At 45.4% G+C, this 17635-nt stretch overlaps 3 protein-coding genes across 4 annotated transcripts in view; 1 reads left to right on the top strand and 2 right to left on the bottom strand.

Annotated features, from left to right (window-relative positions):
* Positions 1-1010, bottom strand: part of zzef1 (zinc finger, ZZ-type with EF hand domain 1) — a 32520-nt gene extending 31510 nt beyond the window's left edge. Inside the window, exon 1 of the mRNA XM_085364238.1 lies at positions 448-1010. Within this exon, the coding sequence (XP_085220364.1) occupies positions 448-861 (414 nt within the window). The 5' untranslated portion in view covers positions 862-1010. The remainder of the gene's footprint in view (positions 1-447) is intronic.
* cyb5d2 (cytochrome b5 domain containing 2) lies at positions 819-2954 on the top strand. The gene is made up of 4 exons (XM_085364241.1): positions 819-1405; positions 1506-1646; positions 2026-2212; positions 2356-2954. The coding sequence occupies exons 1-4, from the start codon at positions 1150-1152 to the stop codon at positions 2528-2530; spliced, it is 759 nt and encodes a 252-aa protein (XP_085220367.1). The 5' UTR covers positions 819-1149; the 3' UTR covers positions 2531-2954.
* Positions 2628-16260, bottom strand: ankfy1 (ankyrin repeat and FYVE domain containing 1). 2 transcript variants are annotated; one of them, XM_085364240.1, is made up of 25 exons: positions 15801-15864; positions 14324-14531; positions 14014-14132; positions 13664-13799; positions 13411-13534; positions 12937-13086; positions 12648-12813; positions 12315-12519; positions 12141-12209; positions 10082-10284; positions 9886-9983; positions 9337-9538; positions 9132-9230; positions 8881-9034; positions 8593-8761; positions 6697-6815; positions 6295-6451; positions 5755-5955; positions 5506-5682; positions 5260-5407; positions 4854-4944; positions 4640-4764; positions 4395-4541; positions 4191-4281; positions 2628-4110 (listed from the first exon to the last, which is right to left on the bottom strand). In XM_085364240.1, the coding sequence occupies exons 1-25, from the start codon at positions 15862-15864 to the stop codon at positions 3978-3980; spliced, it is 3555 nt and encodes a 1184-aa protein (XP_085220366.1). In that variant the 3' UTR covers positions 2628-3977. The 2 variants fall into 2 exon arrangements, with proteins under 2 accessions (XP_085220366.1, XP_085220365.1); XM_085364239.1 differs by lacking the exon at positions 15801-15864 and adding an exon at positions 16214-16260 and having other exon boundaries at positions 2629-4110.
* Positions 16261-17635: the final 1375 nt, after the last annotated feature.

The raw sequence follows: 17635 nt of genomic DNA, 5'->3' as shown, positions 1-17635 counted from the left end.
CTCCCCCTTCTGTCCAAGTTCAGCCACAGTCTACAAATCAGCCATAGCCGAGTTGTGGTTTGACAGAATTGGAGCCCGTCTGTTCCAGGCGACACTCCCGAGCTGCTTCGTGCATCGTGCCCAGGATAGATCGTCCCGTTACTCGACCTGGTACTGCCGACAGAACCGTGACTGGCCAAACTCACCTGTCACAGGTGAAGCCTGATAACAGAGCCCCCTCTTCGATCACTACAGCGCTATTTAGATTTGTTGACCGGCAATGATAAAAGCACGTGACAGCCCAAAGACTTAATTACGTATTTACGTATTGATTACAAACGCTGAATGGGCGTGGCGACAAGTTATCAAACACGACGCTCGAACCTGGGCCAAAAACGAGAAGACGCGACGGCTCCAATCATAACATGTGACGTTAGAAACGTGAGCAAGGCCACAGCGGGTTTATACCTCTTCGCACTCGTCCCTCGGGGCATCTCTGCTCTCTAACATCTCACAAAATTGCTCAATATTAACGGACTCTTCTCCTCGGTTTAACCGGTCCTCGAGCCACCGCATCAGGACACCCTCATTCCCGGCCAGGACGGACTCGTGAATGGCGACTCCAGAGTCGCTAATACGAGCCGCCGCTTCTCTCAGTTTCACTTGCTCCAAGAGGACCCCGGGGCTGGGTGGTCCACCAGTGGGCACGGGTAGGTTATTCGATCCCCTTCCGCTCCTGCCACAACCAGAGCCGCCGCCGCCTCCAACACCGCCGCCAGCGGTCGCAGAGGCCGGACCGTCTTCCGCGAAGCCGGGACTCTCCGTTTCTATGTCTTCCTCGTCGCCGCTGCCTCCGCCGCAGCCGCTCTCCGCGTTGCCCATGTTTGTTTCGCCGACCTAAGGCTCCCCTGAAAACCCCTGCGGCCCACTGGGCGTGAGTTCTGAAGCGGTTGGACCGGTCTGTACACAGACCGCTCCAGCGTTCACCTACAGCAGAGCTCTACTCCACTACCGCATTGACGTTCTGTACGCCCGCAACGTCCTTTGCGTTCGTAGTTCGCGCAGGCGCTGTGGTTTGGCGTGTCCGTTCGCGGAAGCACCTGTGCTGCCACTGTGAGGTGTGCTGGACTGAATGTAAAGCTTAAAGAAAAGGCGCTTTAATAAAGCAGCATGCTCAGCTATGTGGTGGTCGCGCTTTTATCCGTGTCGCTGGCAGTGCTGTTCATCCCTCCTGATTGGTCAGCTATGTTTGGCACTGAGTCATCAAAGGGGTCACCGGTCAGACTCCTAAGCAGGAGTGAGTTAGCGCTGCACGGTGGGCAGCGGGGCAGCAAGGGGCTATACCTGGCCATACTGGGCCATGTTTTTGATGTACACAAGGGAGAAAAGCACTATGGACCCGGTGGCGCTTATCACTTTATGGCAGGTGATGCCCGGCTTTCTTTAACGACACTGGATTCCACGTGTGGTTCTCCTAGCAGTCCTCTATATTCCGCCTTTGTCTCTACGTGTGTTTGTACTTTCAGGCAAAGACGCCTCCCTGGCCTTCATCACCGGAGACTTCACAGAGAGTGGGCTGACAGATGACGTATCGAGTCTGTCCCCCCTAGAGGTGGTTGCACTGTACGACTGGCTGGCCTTCTACCAGAGGGACTACCAAAATGTGGGTATGTGATTTCCATCATATTGTAGTGGAACAGCTCCAGGTGGCCGTCAGAGTAAATAATGGTCTTGTTACTACAAGTGCGCCTGGTTGTTTCGGAAACGGAGATATTTTTGGTACGTGTTGTGCAGATCCTATTTTATGATGTGCAAAACAGACGCAAAGTATACAATGTTTGTTGTCACTATAATGACCTAGTGCAGAAGGTTACTTTAAAATGTCTTAACAACACTTCCTTTGTTAATTGACACGAATATTGTTACTACTTTACTCAGGGAGCAAAGTGCAGCTAGGATATGACCATACACTTCATGAAGACAATTTACCTTAAACATCCCAGAAAGTTTTCATTTAATGTTTTGGTATCCAACATTTAAATACAGGTGTATTAATCGGTCGGTTCTATAACGAGGCTGGAGAGCCCACAGAGGCCCTGTTGAGAGTAGAAGCATCACTAGCAGAGGGTAAGAAGCTCAAGGCTCAGTCTGAGGCTGAGAGGATTCGCTTTCCGTCTTGTAACTCAGAATGGACTGCTGCCAGTGGAGGAAGATTCTGGTGCTCCACTAAGAGGTATGGACATAGTTTGTGCCTAATCGAAAACAAGTCAATGTTGTATTATCCTACTGATGTGTAATACAGCATTTCTGACACTAGTGGGCGAGAGGAGTGCACATAAGGAGACACAGGGTTGAGTTTTTCTTTATTCGCTGCAGCGGTGGAGTGGCGAGACACTGGGCAGGCGTGCCACGGCAGCTCTTCTCTCCCGGCTCCAGTGGTGTTCGTTGTGTCTGTGTTGAAGACCCGATCGCGGCAGAGGAAGACCCCAACCTGCAGAAATACGACGGCTGCCCTGCACATGCAGAGTCATGCTCTGTGGGAGCGCACTAGACCGGTCAGCCCCGAGAATGGGCCCACTCATAGCTGCTTCTTAGCAGCACTGAACTCAGAAAACTTTGGCTAGTAACTGAATTGTTTGACAAAGAGACGAAATCATGAAACCTCAAAGCATTTTTTGATGACCTTTATGTAAAGTTGTCCTCCTTTTCCCTAAAAGAATACACCAGGAAGAGACGAGCTAGATATCTGAGCATACAGATACGATACAATGTGCATAAAAGATTAAACAATGTGCATAAAAGATTAACAGAGGCAAGATTTAGGTTTGTCACAATGACAAGCACAAACTGCATTTAAGTACAAAACAGTTGTAGTGGTCAAAAATATCACACATTTATCTGTACAATTTAACAATACTTGAAGAGGCCCCACTACGTGGCCATCCCTCTTACTCATTCTCCCCAATGATCAGAAATGTCACGTGAACTTGATAAAGTGCACCTGTTAGGTTTAGAAATCAAGAAGCGTTACATGTGATGGGGTCAAGACGACAACTTGACACGAGGCAACGTCGTGGGACCGTCGAGGACCTCACGGTCGGCCCGACATGGAATGTAATCATTCGGTGGCTGATTTTAAAATTATAACCATGACTTGAAGGCTGCAAATTAAATGACATGCATAGGCATACTAGGCATTTCTGTAACTGAGAAGGGGGGGGGGTACTTCATGTTTTGGAGAGGTTTCTAATGCTCTCGTGATAAATGGGCTTTCTCCTGTCACATTTCCATTCAACTTGGCCGAGGCGTCCTCATAAAGCTCAACTGGGGACAAAACACCACCTTATTTTTCCAGTTGCACCGTCACGTCTGCAGTAAAGTAATATAAAAGTTTAACAGAAAAGGTTGGATTCACTTTGGACCTAGTCAAGTTGAGGTGCTTTCCCCTCGACCGCTCGTCCCATTTTACTCAGTTAACACAAAATAGTGAATAAATGTTCAAAGATTACAGAGAACGCAGCGATCTTTAGAACAAAGGGCATTTTCCTGTTTGTTCTTGGTTGGCAGCAGCCTCAACTCCATCACGAATGTAGAGTTTCATTTCGTAGCATTGATATTTTTGTTGTATTTGGACAGGTCGGCATGTTTAAGGGAAGACCCCTTCTAAAGGTGGACTGAAATGCCGTGTACAACAGCTACCTGCTTGTGATATCAAAGAGCTCATCGGCGCAAACATCACTGAACTCAGTCCAGCCACTGATATTCACTTCAACATACTTTGAAACAGAAACAAAACAACAATGTTTCACTTCCTACTTGCAACATCCCTCTAAAAGATTAATAGTTTTTCATAAACTGGAATAGTATAAAGATGATGGTCCATAACTGTCTGGGATTCTCTTGTTAGCATGTCCTGCTCCCAGTGTGCCTGAATAATTGTGCCAAGTTGGACCTGGCGCGGTCGGAGCCAGAGGTTGAAAGACATCCAGGCCGGGGCATTACGACACGCCGCCCAGAGTCAGTACATCAAAGCAGATATCGCACACTCTGACCGGCTTGTTCAAGTCAAACTTGATGATGGGTATCTCTTTTATAGAGCACTTGTGGCACAGCAGACGCCCACAGTGGCGGCTAGAGGCAAGAAGGAAAAAGGAGAGTTAGACCAATACTGTATCTACTGCATGCCTACACAGAAAAGCTGCAGCACTAACCAGTGATGTTTCCGTGTTGTAACTCCAAACTTGGCACCGCATTCATAGCAGTTGGAGCCATCACACCACGGGGGCTCTTTGGAAAGCATATCTGCGGAAGGGGGCGAAAATTATCCCAAAGATCACCCCAACACGCCATTCCCTGTGAGGCTGTTGGTTTATAATACTGGAATATTGATGGGTAATTAGGTATGAAAAAGATACCTAGAAGGCGGAAGAGCAACTGCTTGGTTGCAACCTGGTAGTTGAAAATATTGATGCCCTGATTATTAGTGACTCCCAGGCGAGCGCCGGCCCTCACAATAGCACGGCACAGGTTTGCGTTTCCTTTCATGTAGGCCAGCAGCAGAACTGCAACAACATACATGTCGCCGTCATCCTTTTAGAAAAGCACCAGTGATTTCCACATTGTAGTTTTATAACTTCAGCTACAAAAGCCAACATGGTACCTGTGTTCCCTTCATTGTCAGGTTTGTCCAGAGGATATTCAGGCATGCACTCCAGGAACAACTCAAAAATGGCAGCAGCATTTTCTTTGCCATAGTGGCCCAGCACATGCATTGGTGACTGACCCCTAAACACACACAATGAGATGAAAAGTCAGAAGATTTTTTCTCACATTAGTTTTAATACAGTTCGTTCACGTGTATCTGCATAAATCACCTGAGATTGAAAGCCTCAGCATCGATGTTGGACTCTGTGAGAAGGACTCTGACATTGTTAAGGCGACCCTGCATCACAGCCAGATGCAGAGCTGACGAGACAGAAAAGAACGCAGTTATTCACAAATAGGTCGCAGTGGTGGAATAGTAACGACTGACACCAGATCCCACAGCCAGTCTAGTTTTAAAGGTGAACAGAGCAGGAAACTCCAGTTTGCAGCAGTCTGTTGTAATACAAATCTACCAGCACGATGCAACACCTCAGGAACAGCACTTATCACGTACAGATATATCTGCATTTATAATGACAGTTCTGATCTTGTCAGAAAGAACTGGTCGAGTCGTGATGTAATCTTTGCCCATCTCAGAGTCATTTCAGTGAAAACAAGACAAATGCTGTAAAGTACCATTATTGCCATTCTCGTCCTCGGCAGCGAAGTCGACTCCGTTCTCCAGCAGCACGGAGCAAATCGTGGCCAGGTCCTGCTGAGCAGCCAAATGTAGTGCTGTCTGTCTGTGTTTAGTCAGCTCATTCACTTTAGCACCAGCAAGCAGCTGGAAGGAGAAACCGTATCCATTGCAGTGTTTTTCTCATTACAACTCAAACTGGCATGAAATACGACTCATACAGGAGAAAATCTTGGGTTTCTTACCAGGTTGCGGACGATGATCTCAGATCCAGCCTGCACAGCCAGGTGGAGCGGGGTGAGTTTGGCCGCGTCCTGAACTCTGGAGTTGACGTTAGCTTGGACGCTGATTAGGAACAGGACACTTTCAATGTCTGAATTCTGCACAGCCACGTGGAGAAAGTTGCGCCCTTTGTTGTCCACCTGGACACAAGCACACGTTTGAGGTCATTACTGCAACACTCATTAACGCTACAGCAACAAACTAGCCCCTACCTGTTCGGCAGCACCTGGCTCCCTCTTGAGAATAGCCTCTGCCGCTTTATTGTTCTTGTGCGTCATGGCGCAGGCAAAGGGGGTCATTCCCTGACGGTCGCGAATGTTGAGACGAATGTCTGGATGGGAAATGAGGAGCTGTATAATGACATTGTGCTGGTTGCTAATAGCAGCATGGATGGGAGTTCTGCCCTCTGAATCCTGACAGAAAAACACATACAGCATTAACAGACAGCACACAGTTACACACACCAAGGCTTGATGATCTGAGTTCTTTGTCCACAGATAATTTCATGCATCAGTAACTACACAGGTACAGGTTTAAGGTTCCCCCTCAAACAATGCCAGCAAACTATTTGAGCATCTCTTTGAATTGTTATCCTCTGCCAGCAGTTTCAGCTCCGTTTTTTTTGGCTGCTCTGAATCTGTTGTGTCGTGTTTCAATTACATTTTCTAAAAATCTGGATCGCGTCATAAAACCCTCCAACAAAGATTAGTGGTGCAGTTTAAACCAGGGTAAAGATGTCATGCAGGTCCAACCTGTGCATTAACATTGGCTCCAAACTCAAGAAGGCACTGCACCACATCCTCCAGTCCCCAGTTGCTTGCCAGGTGGAGGGGAGTTTGTCCATCTCGGGCTTCTTCATCTCCCTCCCCATTAGGGCCAGGCCGCCTGGGGCTGTTCACGTCACAACCACTGCACGCACACACACACGAGATAGGAGTTATAGAGATACACACGAACAGTAAAGATAGATCGCCTGTTTAACTTTCTAACATCTCAGTAATGTTTTGGTAAAGACCGCTGCTAACGTGTTGACAGTTGACTTTTTTAAATTGAAGCCAATCAGATATAAGCGACATTCAGACACTTGCTGCATTTAAACAAGCAAACGATTTATAGCTTTGGTAAATATGTACAACAACAGAGACGTAGCTGACCTGCGGATAAGGAAGCAGGCCGAGACCTCGTTGTTCTCATCAACAGCTCTGTGCAGGAGGGTCTGCTGGCAGCCTGACGGCCCGGAGCTCCAACAAGTTGCATCACAGCCGTGGCGGACCTACACAGAACAGACAGAGTCTAGACTCATCCCACATCCTACCTGACAGAGGTTTATTTTATTGTTGCTAGAGCTGCCACGATTAGTCCACTAGTCACGATTATGTCGACTATCAAAATCGTCGACGACTGATTTAATAGTCGACGCGTCGTTTGAAGCTTTGTAAGATCCCAAAAGACGCAGGAATAAGTGGCAGGATTTAAGCGTGTAATAACGGACTGAAACAGAAGATGGCAGCACTGCATGTACAAGGATGCCAGCTGCCGTTAAACCCCGAAGAAGAAGAAGAAGCAGCTGTGTCCCAGAATTCATAGCGCGGCCCAGCTCAGTTTCCAACAATGGCAGCAGCTAGTTAGTTTTAATGTTACTCTTATTATTCTTTCTGGGTCACAAAATAAACGTTTAACATATTTTCAGGCGAGAATGTAGCTGTGTAAACCTCAAATATCTGCTCAGTTTATCAAGACACCACATATTTTCAAAAGCGCTCCGACGTTTTCGGAGACGTCTGTTACCCACTAGCTCGATAGCTAGCCGGGGGCTAGGCTAACTAGAGCCGTGAGAACACCGGACTCCCGGCTAATCGTTTTCAAACCCACCGCCGTCTTTCGCTGCTCAGGTTAAACATGATATATGAGTCACTTAGATAACTTAAAATGTTATTGTTTGGCTTTTTTTTTTAGTATTTTATTTGTTCCTGAGTAAATCGGTTTGGCTGAGATTAAAGTTATAGTTTTTACACAGCTGAATAAACGTCAAGCAGACAGCTGATCATCAGAAGTGTGAGATGCTCGAGAATTTACTCCGGTGTCCTGTTATATTTTAGATAGCAAGGAGTTTATTAAACTTCACCGAAACAATCTGCAAATTTCATTAAAATTTAATAAACTCTCATCTTGTCTTTATTTTTAGTTAGCACAGACCTTAAACACTTAAAGCTGTAAGCTAATGCTAGTTATATAAGAGCAGATGCTGCTGGTGCAATAAGCTGTAGTTTTACGTCTAATGGATCTGATTAGTCGACTAATCGCAAAAATAATCGGTGACTAGTCGACTATCAAAATAATCGCTTGTGGCAGCCCTAAGTGTTGCTCGTGTGGATACTCCTGCAGCTTCTTTTACTGCTGGATACAAACGAGTCACAGCAACTTTGTCTGGACACTCACATCCATTATTGTATTAAGAATGATTTCTTTCACGTGATGGATTCCTATCGGTGAAAACTGTGGAAATGCACTAAACTACTTCAGTTCATTTTTATTTCAATCATATACATTTACCAACATTTCACAATATCAAGGAGTAGGCAGAAGTATATACTTATTTAGCCCCACCCCCTAGGTTTACATATTAATTATTTCCTCATCATCTAAATTTGAACAACAAAAACTTCAATGGTTTCAACTTTGAACATAACGTCACAAAAAATATTTTCTCATATTCAACTAAAACTATATTTAGATTTACTAACTTGCAAAAGAAAATAAACATCACTTTGACTGCTGTCTTGGGTTAATTGCATTTTCTTCATTCTTATACTTATTTAAAATTTATTTTTTGGAGTTTTATTTCAAACTGGTTTATATCACTGCTGACCTTTATTTCGATTGGGAGCATTCCTGTCCTTGCCTTATATACACTTGCTCAACATGCCATAGATGCTGAGAAATACAGAATATTCCTGCCACATGCAAACCACAGACCCAGCCTGACAACAAACTGTTAGTGTCAGCGTAACAGCGAGGGACTAAAACACCGTTTGTCTGTGCATTCTTACCAGTGTGGACGCGATATCTTCAAGTCCGTTCTCAAGAGCCAGCCACAGTGGAGGGTCACCTTTGTCATCAACCACCGACATGTCAGCTCCTCTTGTGCAAATGGCGTCCACCACCAAAGGCAGCTGGTTACTGATGGCCAGCTGCAGTGCTGTTTGTCCCTCCTGGGTCCTGGTAGTTGAGGGACCCAAAGAGAAAACAGTTGGAGTAAAAACAAACGAAAACTGAATGAAAAGTATTTTGTAATCTGCTGAAATACATTAAAATTACACATATCTCGGTATCGTTACCTAACATTAATGTCTGCCTGGTGTTCAAGAAGGAAGAGTGCGCTCTTGCTGTCCTGCCTTTGGATGGCCATGTGCAGCAGAGTTTGTCCACTGGACATAGTGTCATTGATAGATGCTCCTGATCCCAGCAGCTGAGCCGCTATGGTGTGCATGCCTGACACAGACAGATCGACAAATACAATCACTATTATTGATTTCACAGATCAATTTGATGACGCAGAAGTGACTTTGTTGGGTATTTTGCTGTATACCTGTCCAGAGGGCCAAGCCCAGAACGGTCTGGTCCATGGAGTCTTTGAGGCTGAAGTCTGGGATGATCTGGAAGTTGTTGGTGGCATGTAGTGCGTTGGCTGCAAGTATCAATGTCAGAATGATCATTACACACAAATGTAAACACGGCAGGTTGCTTTGCAGGTTAGTTACAGGATGTAACAAAGTCCCAAATCATATATGGACCTTTCTGCTCCAGGATGACGGAGACCACATCTGGGTGGTTGTGAGCGATGGCCATGTGGAGGGGGGTCTGCATGGCCACACCGAGGGGGTCATCGGGTAGAGGCTTCTGGGTTTGCAGGTTAGGATTGGCCCCTTGCTGGAGAAGCTCAGCTGTCAGGCTTGCTAGGCCACAGCGACATGCTGTATGAAGTGAGCTTTCACCCTGAGAGACAGCAAAGGGACCGAGCATGTATTTATGACCAATTAACAGTATTATTGATTTTATGTTAGTTTCATCGATTTAAGGTCAAATTGAGACATTCAGAGAGTTTGTGGTTTATGATATTACAGTGCATTAGTTATTTCATGAAATCTGTTTTTTACTTTTCTCCAACAATCACTAAAACAACCTGCAATGACCTCTCAGTCACTGCGTGGCTGTTTGATACAACGCTGAGCCAACAGGTCTCTGGAACAGCGATTGGCCTCATAGACGTGAGAAAAAGGTCAGAAGAAAAAAGAACAAGTCTGCAGCAAACCGTCTGCTCATGACCAAATGTTCATACGCACCCATTTGTTAATGTGGTTGACCTTTGCCCCATGAGTTGTGAGGAAAAGAGCAGCCGCCTCATTGTTTGCAAGCGCTGCTCTCTGCATGAGGCAATACTCTGTGACCAATAAACGACGTAAAGGAGAATGTTTAAGGCACAAGCAGCACTGGAGTTGGACAGTAACGTGCAGAAAGGTTGCCGAGCAGCTTAATAACCTGTGGTAGTGTCAGGTGCATCGGGGTTGCTTCCTCTCTGGATGAGCTGGGCCGCAAAGCTATTCTCGTCAAACGAGGTGCCGTTTACGACCGGCGCATTATCTTCAAACGGGTTGACAGAGGGATCCGAAGACACGGTGATATACTGCAGCGCCAGCCACAGCGCTGTGCTGCCCTCGTGATCTTTCAGCTCCAGGTCAAGCCTAACAAAATGGAGACAGAAGGCCAGGTTACACACACAGCACTATCACACAGCACCAGGTTACACACACACACAGCACCATCTTTAAGGTTACACAAGCTTAAAATTGCAGTGTGTTCAAAGAGAAATGGAAATTAGGATTGATGAAGTATGGCCTGCATTTGTATAGCGCTGTACTCAGTCCCTAAGGACCCCAAAGCGCTTTACATATCCAGTCATCCACCCATTCACACACTGGTGATGGCAGCTACATTGTAGCCACAGCTGCCCTGGGTTTCATATGTGACTCAGTAACTTTAGTAGGAGACTTGCTTTGTTTTTTTTTTAAAGTTCCAGTTGATTCTAACTGGAGCCCAACTGATACAGGGTCTTTGAGACCAGTACCGACACAAAGACGGGTCAGAGCGCCCTCTGCTGAACAAACTGTGAAACAAAGCTCATAACACAGTTGAAGGGTGTTTCTCTGGTCTCACTTTACTGGCTGTTTTAAATGCAGACACATCTATAAATAAAAAGCTAATATTGGTGGATATTAGCTTTACTTTGGGCTCTAATCCTAACCTGCCAGCTTCTAATCTCCCATTTCCCAGAGTCATCATCAGTGCTGTGTAACTGCTGCTCAGGAGAGAACAAACCCCAATACAACTGACTCGAGCTAGCGAGTCTCTGTGCTGTGAGCTTGAAGGCAACTCTGTCCAGAACCTGCAGCAGGAGTAGAACTGGTTAATGCGCCGCTATGCCACGCTCAGCAAGGCTGCACAGCAAGGACTACAGAGGCAAAGACTTAGTGCAGCTTAACCCTTTAAGACCTACCATAGAACCAAGTCTGCCAGAGCTTATAGTATATTTTTACATGCTGTGGAGCCATTTTTTGGGAGCATTTCAAGTTGCTATACACCAATACAACCGTTATAGACCAAATTTTAATAATATGTCTGCATTAAGTGCATAGTAATTACATAAATTGCAAAAAAGTGCAATAAACTACAAATAAATTGAAAATCGTTTTTGTTTTTTTCCCCCATATATTTCTAGTTAGAGACATTTCAGAGCTCAAAACAGTTTCCAATAACAGGAAATTTATTTTGAGTGTCTTCATAGTTTTATTTTTGAAATCCACCAATTTTTATATACTGCAGGAAAAACGAAAATAAATATTATGATGCAAATTTGCAAAAAAACAAACAAAACAAAACAGCATGTGCATCAAAATAAACTGTTTCCAGCAGTGCAGTTTGAGTTCCAAGCATCCCAGCAACTATTCAGAAAAGCACGAGGTCAAACATAACTTTTAAAAACACCAGTATAGGCTTATAAGGCCCCGAAGGTAAAAACAACATTTTCCGCAAAAATGACATCACTTCAGGTTTCGGGCGGACATGCAACAGTTCTCGCTGACGTCTATTCCAACGTAGGAAGTGTTACGAACAGCTGATCGGATCAGCAAAGCGTGTTTCTGGAATATTATGTTTTTGTTGCTACAAGTGCTTTTTATGCAGTTTTTGCAAAGCTATATGTGGAACGAAACCGTGACTGAGGACGAGCTGATGGGATAAGATGTAAGTACAACTCCTCCGGTTTCATATGCAAAAAAAATTATTGCGCTCGCTCACGTGGTTGCAGAGCTACCGGGATTTAAAAATAGTTACGCAAAACGGAGCGTGCCCGTTTTAAAGGGTTAAGACAGCAGAGTGCAAATGAAAAGAAATTTCAAAGTATATACAGGGTTATCTTTTCTTTAACGTGCGTGTCGCGGCTACTGGAACAAATCGATTTTATATTCTGTGGGAATCGCTGCCGAGTGTGACACGTCAGAAACAAGCCTGACATTCAGTTTGAAGGCAGAACATAACTCACTGTTTGCACTGCAGCAGCTGGTTGAACACCGGCTCGTTCCCTGATGACACAGCTTCATGCAAAGGAGTTCTAAAAACAATAAAAGACTAAAATGAATGATGATTATACTTTACAGCATAAGTAACTGCCTTTATAGTCCAATAAAGGTCATAAACCAAGTATCATGTGACCTACCTTCCCTTACTGTTCTGCATGTTGGGGTTGGCTCCAGCCTTGAGAAGAGCCTCAGTTATTCGCGCCATCCCGCTCATCACTTCGGCAGAGTGTTTCTTGGGGCTGAAAGAACAGACCAGGTGAAGCGGCGTTTCCACAGCCCCCACCGTGGCTGCATTAACCTGAGCTGAATGGCGAATCAGGAAGATGGAGGCAAACTCATCACCTGAAGGAAGACGGAAAGTTTTCAGGTTCATGGAGCTCATAAGACATTTTTCACACAGTAACAAAGTTGATACATTTTAGCAGGAAACAAGCGAGCAATACAAAGTAACATAGACAGGAGCCCTTCACCTCTTTGAATGGCTTTATGCAGCAGACTCCAGCCGCTCTGGTCCACCATGTCCACATCAGCTTTGTTGTTCACAAGAGTGGTTGCAATGCTTTCCAATTTCCGGGAGAGCGCTAGGTCTAATGCTAGGTCGCCATTGTTGTCAAGTTCATTCAGCTTGCCAGGTAACTGAAATCAATAATAATAAAAACCAGTAACAAAACAAAATGTTGTGTTTTTGTACAATTCTGGTTACACCGTGATGAAGTCACTAAATAAGCATTTCATGGGAAGTTTGTGTGGAGAACTGACCTGCGCGTCCATCTCGATGAGATACAGAAACACCACATCTTCTCGCTCTACTTTGATGGCTTTATGGAGAGGATACTCTGTTTTAGATTTGATCATCTTGTACAGAAGCTGGGCACTCATGGTGCTGAAATCTTCTTTCCTCAGATCATCCTAATGAGAGGCACAAACAGTGTCACACAAAAGACTGCGCTCATGATGGAGAACGTCTAAGACCTCAAAAATCACAGACGAAGAAAGGCTGGCTTTTGTCAAAGACTGAGATCAAAGCTCGAGTCTATACAACAGTAAGGGGGGTGGTAGAAGCTGACAGTCAACAGCCTGCTATTCAAACAAATCCACAGGAAACAGTGAAAGCTGCATTTGAATTGTTGGAAAATAAGCAAAGCAGGCAGTTCCACTTTGATCTTACGAGCTTGTGCAATCCAGAAACACACTCATCGCTGGACATGCACAAACATGGCTCACGTTACTCACCCAGTGACTGGCTATGATCTCCCCACAGTAGTTCATTAAGGTGCTGGCATTTAGCTCCTCGGCTGTCTGGTAGAAGCGAATGCAGTTCCTGACATTCACCGAGGACATCACGCCTTTTTCACACCTGGCCCAGCCAAGAAGCACATGTATGTGTGTGTGTCACATGTGTGGCATCGTAATACACTTTGCAAAAGTGACACCACTACCATCAACAGTGCAGTCAAAAAACTCAGTATGTAGTTCTTCTACTTGCCTCTCTCTGAGCAGCTGAAGCTGGAAGCGGTTGGCCAGTTTCATCAAGTCGATAAGAAAGGCATCATCCTCGCTCAGCTCCAACTCGTCGGTGTATGTCCACCGTAACATTGCCATGGCAACCTCAGGTTTGCAATCTGAGAACCAATAAAGTTTTAAGACAAATTAGAACAAAAAACATCCCCTCGCAAAGTCACAACGCAGGGACGAACCGCCCCACCTCCCACGCCCACAGTGGACTTTGAAAGTGTTCTCACCAAAATAAATATTCTGCTATCACCCATCAACATACTGAGTGAGCTGAGATGGGAATAAGGACTTGGTTTAAACTGCCCTTTAAAAGCTGCTCACCAGACAGGTCCAGCTCATTGGTTGAAGCCAGGTTGGAGAGACTCCACACATCGCTGCGAGCAGCCAGCACAAACTTATGGGCATGAATCTGCTCCCCCACTACTTTCACCTTTAGATCACTGCAAAACCAACACATTCATCACTGAGAAGCACGTCCATATTAAACATTAATACTTTAATAAGGCACAAACTAACTAGGAACCACAAATTGTCTGGCACTTACACTTTTCTAGTCTTACTCAAAGCCATTTATAAACAGACAGCACTCAAAAGATGACCCACAGACCCGCGTCCCTATAATGACCCTCACCTGTACTGTTCCTGCTGATAGAGGTCGGCCACAATGTCCAGCAGACGGCTGATGAAGGTCTCCGCGGCTGCAGGGGTGGGAGTGCCCTGACTAGAAGACTGAGCGGCAAGCATGGCGCAGCGCCTCTCTGTATCAGCCAGCTTCTGCTGCATCTTCACATACTCCTGCCTGAGCAGGGCCAGGTGCTTCTGCAGCTTGGCCACCTCCTCTGTTGCACATGAAGCAAAAGGAAGAGGCAGGGCGAGGGAACGTGAGCTAGAAAAACCTACTTTAATCACAGGTTAGAACTGAGCTCCATGATGCGAGCAAACTTTCACCTACAAACAAGCAGGGTGGTCCAAAGCACACACCGAAAGAAGATATTATTTGGGGTTAAGGTTACAAGCTTTGTTGGCATTTTGCAGATAACATCACCAGTGTTTAAAGATAATTATTATAGCAGTGTTGACTGCATGTAGTATTAAAAGCTTAAGAAACATCGCTTGAGCACTGACTACTTTCATAACGCTGGTTTCTGTGTGTGTGTGTGTGTGTGTGTGTGTGTGTTAAGAAACAAGCCAATTTGCAGACATTTTAAAATCCCTTCACAAGGCAGAGACCATGCTGTCAAGTCTTATAAATCAGCTAAAGGAAAATCTAATGACAGTAATTTTGTTTGGCCAAACTTCGAGGCTATGCTTGAAGTCAAACGCACTTTCTACACATCATCATGTTACAATATTAACCCACACAGTTTCACAGAGGCCCATTTCCTTCCTTTAAGTCAGTAAAGTTTTAGTGAAGAAAAACATGCTGAGGTAGCTCGTTACTTTGTCCTCCCTTGTAAACCGTCGCAGGGAAGGCTGGCTACTGGTCATGAGGAACAGAAAGGGGGAGTTGCTGAAAACCACATGACCAGCTCAGCACAGGAAGGGTGGTATGCTGCCAACCGTAACCCAGCTGCTGAGGACCAACTGAGAAGTGAGAAAACACTGACCCAAAATAAGAACAGTCTAGCAGGCATCAGGAAAGTCTTCCTCTCCAGGCTCACAGTTTTCAATCATTTTTTAAAGCTTTAAGACAAAGAAGTCTGAGGCATCAGGAAAGTCTGTTTGTCAGGACTTGTGGTCAGAATCACTTGCAGACCTGATGTGGCAATGATCCAAAATCTTAAAATGTTAGTACATACAAAAAATGCTCTCAAACTGTATCACCGACCAGAACACAGAGCAGTTTTAAATAAGCACGTATATCCTCTCTCCTACTAACCACAGACGGGTGTATTTGCTCCCTGGGTTCAGGAGATCTCCCTTAAGGACAAGCACAGAGCAAACCATCCTGTGTTTAGGCCAAACACCTGCCTGTCAGGTGGTCCGGATGACACCACCTGACACGGAGTGACATTTAACCTGTCCTGTCAAGTCTCCTGTCCTGCATTTATTCTCCATTTACTACGACTGGTAACAAGATGTGTTAATAAATAAAAGAAAAACTTTACCATAGCAGTTAAACCTCTGACCACGGTCAGATAAAGCAACGCTGGACAGTCTGATTAGACTCATGAAGCTAACACTTAATCTTTACCAGCAACACCTGCACATTACTGAAGATGATATACACCTTCTGGGACCTAGCAAACCAGCACGCTCCTTCGAAACGTGCCTTTCTTGCCTGGTTAAGCTAACTCGTAGCGATACAGTTCAGCTAGCAATATAAGCGAGAGCTAACGACAGAGCTTCTCAGTGGAAAGAACAGCGTGACAATAAGTGTCGCGACGCTTCGCATTTCCACCTACAGACTACGCTCGGTTTCCTTCATCGCTAACACATTAGTTGAGTCGGTGATATAGTTAAACAAGCGCACGCGGATAAAAGGGCGTGTGTCAAACTGCCCCAAAAATCAGTCACATACCTTCCGCCATGTTGCTCAACGGTAGCGCCGTGGCCTGGCGGTGTCTATCGCGATATGATGAAGCGGCTCGTAGCAGGCGGTGGTGCTGCGTTCAAGTGATTAACAGAAAAGACTCGATCACATGACCGTTACTAGCCCTCCTGCAGGCCAGTATCCATGTAAAACCGGTGCTAACTCCGTTAAGTGCTTTTCATTCACACTACGTTGCCAGTACATTTATAGGGAAAGACGGTAACAAGGTAAGAACCAGAATAACGGACTGCACAAACACAACTAATGCAGACGCTTTTGCAATGGTGCACGGTGTGGTTCAGTTAACACTCTAATGACAGTTTGATGGAATCAACTCCCAGCCGTAGTGATCATTGCCACCTGACAGGGAGACGCACGCGTGTAAGTTTTGTAATATGCTGCAAACACTAAGGACAAACCCAACAGAATGATTCAAAGCTGTACTAATATTTAATTTATGAAAGCTACTGTATTCTTTTTATTAGAACTATCAAAAACAAAGGTGTGTTGATACATTAGCACTCAAATGACTGCAATTATGAGTAGACTTGTTCTTAGAGGGGAAAGCAAAGCAGTATTTAATTAAATTCAGATTACTCAATCAGAAATATATTAGCAACAATGATTGATTTATGGAATCACAAATAATATTAATAGGACAGCAACAGTGATCCAGTGTGTTCACTGGGACACTGAGTTGGGACATCTGTGGACCCCCCCACCATGAGCTCCCCCCAAAACACATGAACCCCATGTAGGCTCACATGGGGCTCGTAGCAGTTTTGCCTTTTAGGTCCATTTCTGTGGGAAGCCATAGTGGGTTTGCCCACAGAAAACCCTCGATGCCACCCCTGTGGGTTAGACCACACAGGCCGCGTGAGTCTTCTGTGGGCAATGCACTGGAGCCAGCCTGCCCTCCACGGTGCTGCTAACACTGCCTTCACGTGGACAAGGGAGCATGTTTGCTGGGTTCCTACGACAACTTGAAAATGACCCAAAGCACAGCACCAAAATATTCAAGAAATGTTTGGAGAAAAAGAGCTCGGCTAGGATGCTGTCGACAACACACAGGCCAGCAGACACCGGACCTGATGGTGAGTCCGATACAGCCCAAACTCTGCACACGGCCATAAACAACCAGAGGAGTCTGTTCAGTGACAGGTTGCTTCTCCCAAAGAAAAGAACCAACAGACTTAAAACTCCTTTGTCCCACACGCCATCAAACTGTTTAACTCCTCTCTGGAGGGGAGAGGGAGGGGAAACAGGAGGACAAAGGAGGGGGGAACAACTAAGCTGAGGTGCCTTTTCACTGTGCAATACTTTTGTTAATATCCAACGGTGCAACAGACTCACAATACTTGAAATGTGCAATTTCCTTGTATTCTTATTCATTCCATTTCTCCCTTTGTA

Source organism: Diplotaxodon limnothrissa, linkage group LG10 (assembly GCF_057381915.1).
Source record: "Diplotaxodon limnothrissa isolate DT_005_m linkage group LG10, D_limnothrissa_male_GT1.1, whole genome shotgun sequence".
In the NCBI taxonomy this organism is placed as follows: domain Eukaryota; kingdom Metazoa; phylum Chordata; class Actinopteri; order Cichliformes; family Cichlidae; genus Diplotaxodon; species Diplotaxodon limnothrissa.
The sequence above is the reverse complement of the archived record's forward strand: the minus strand, read 5'-3'. Positions and strand labels throughout refer to the sequence as shown.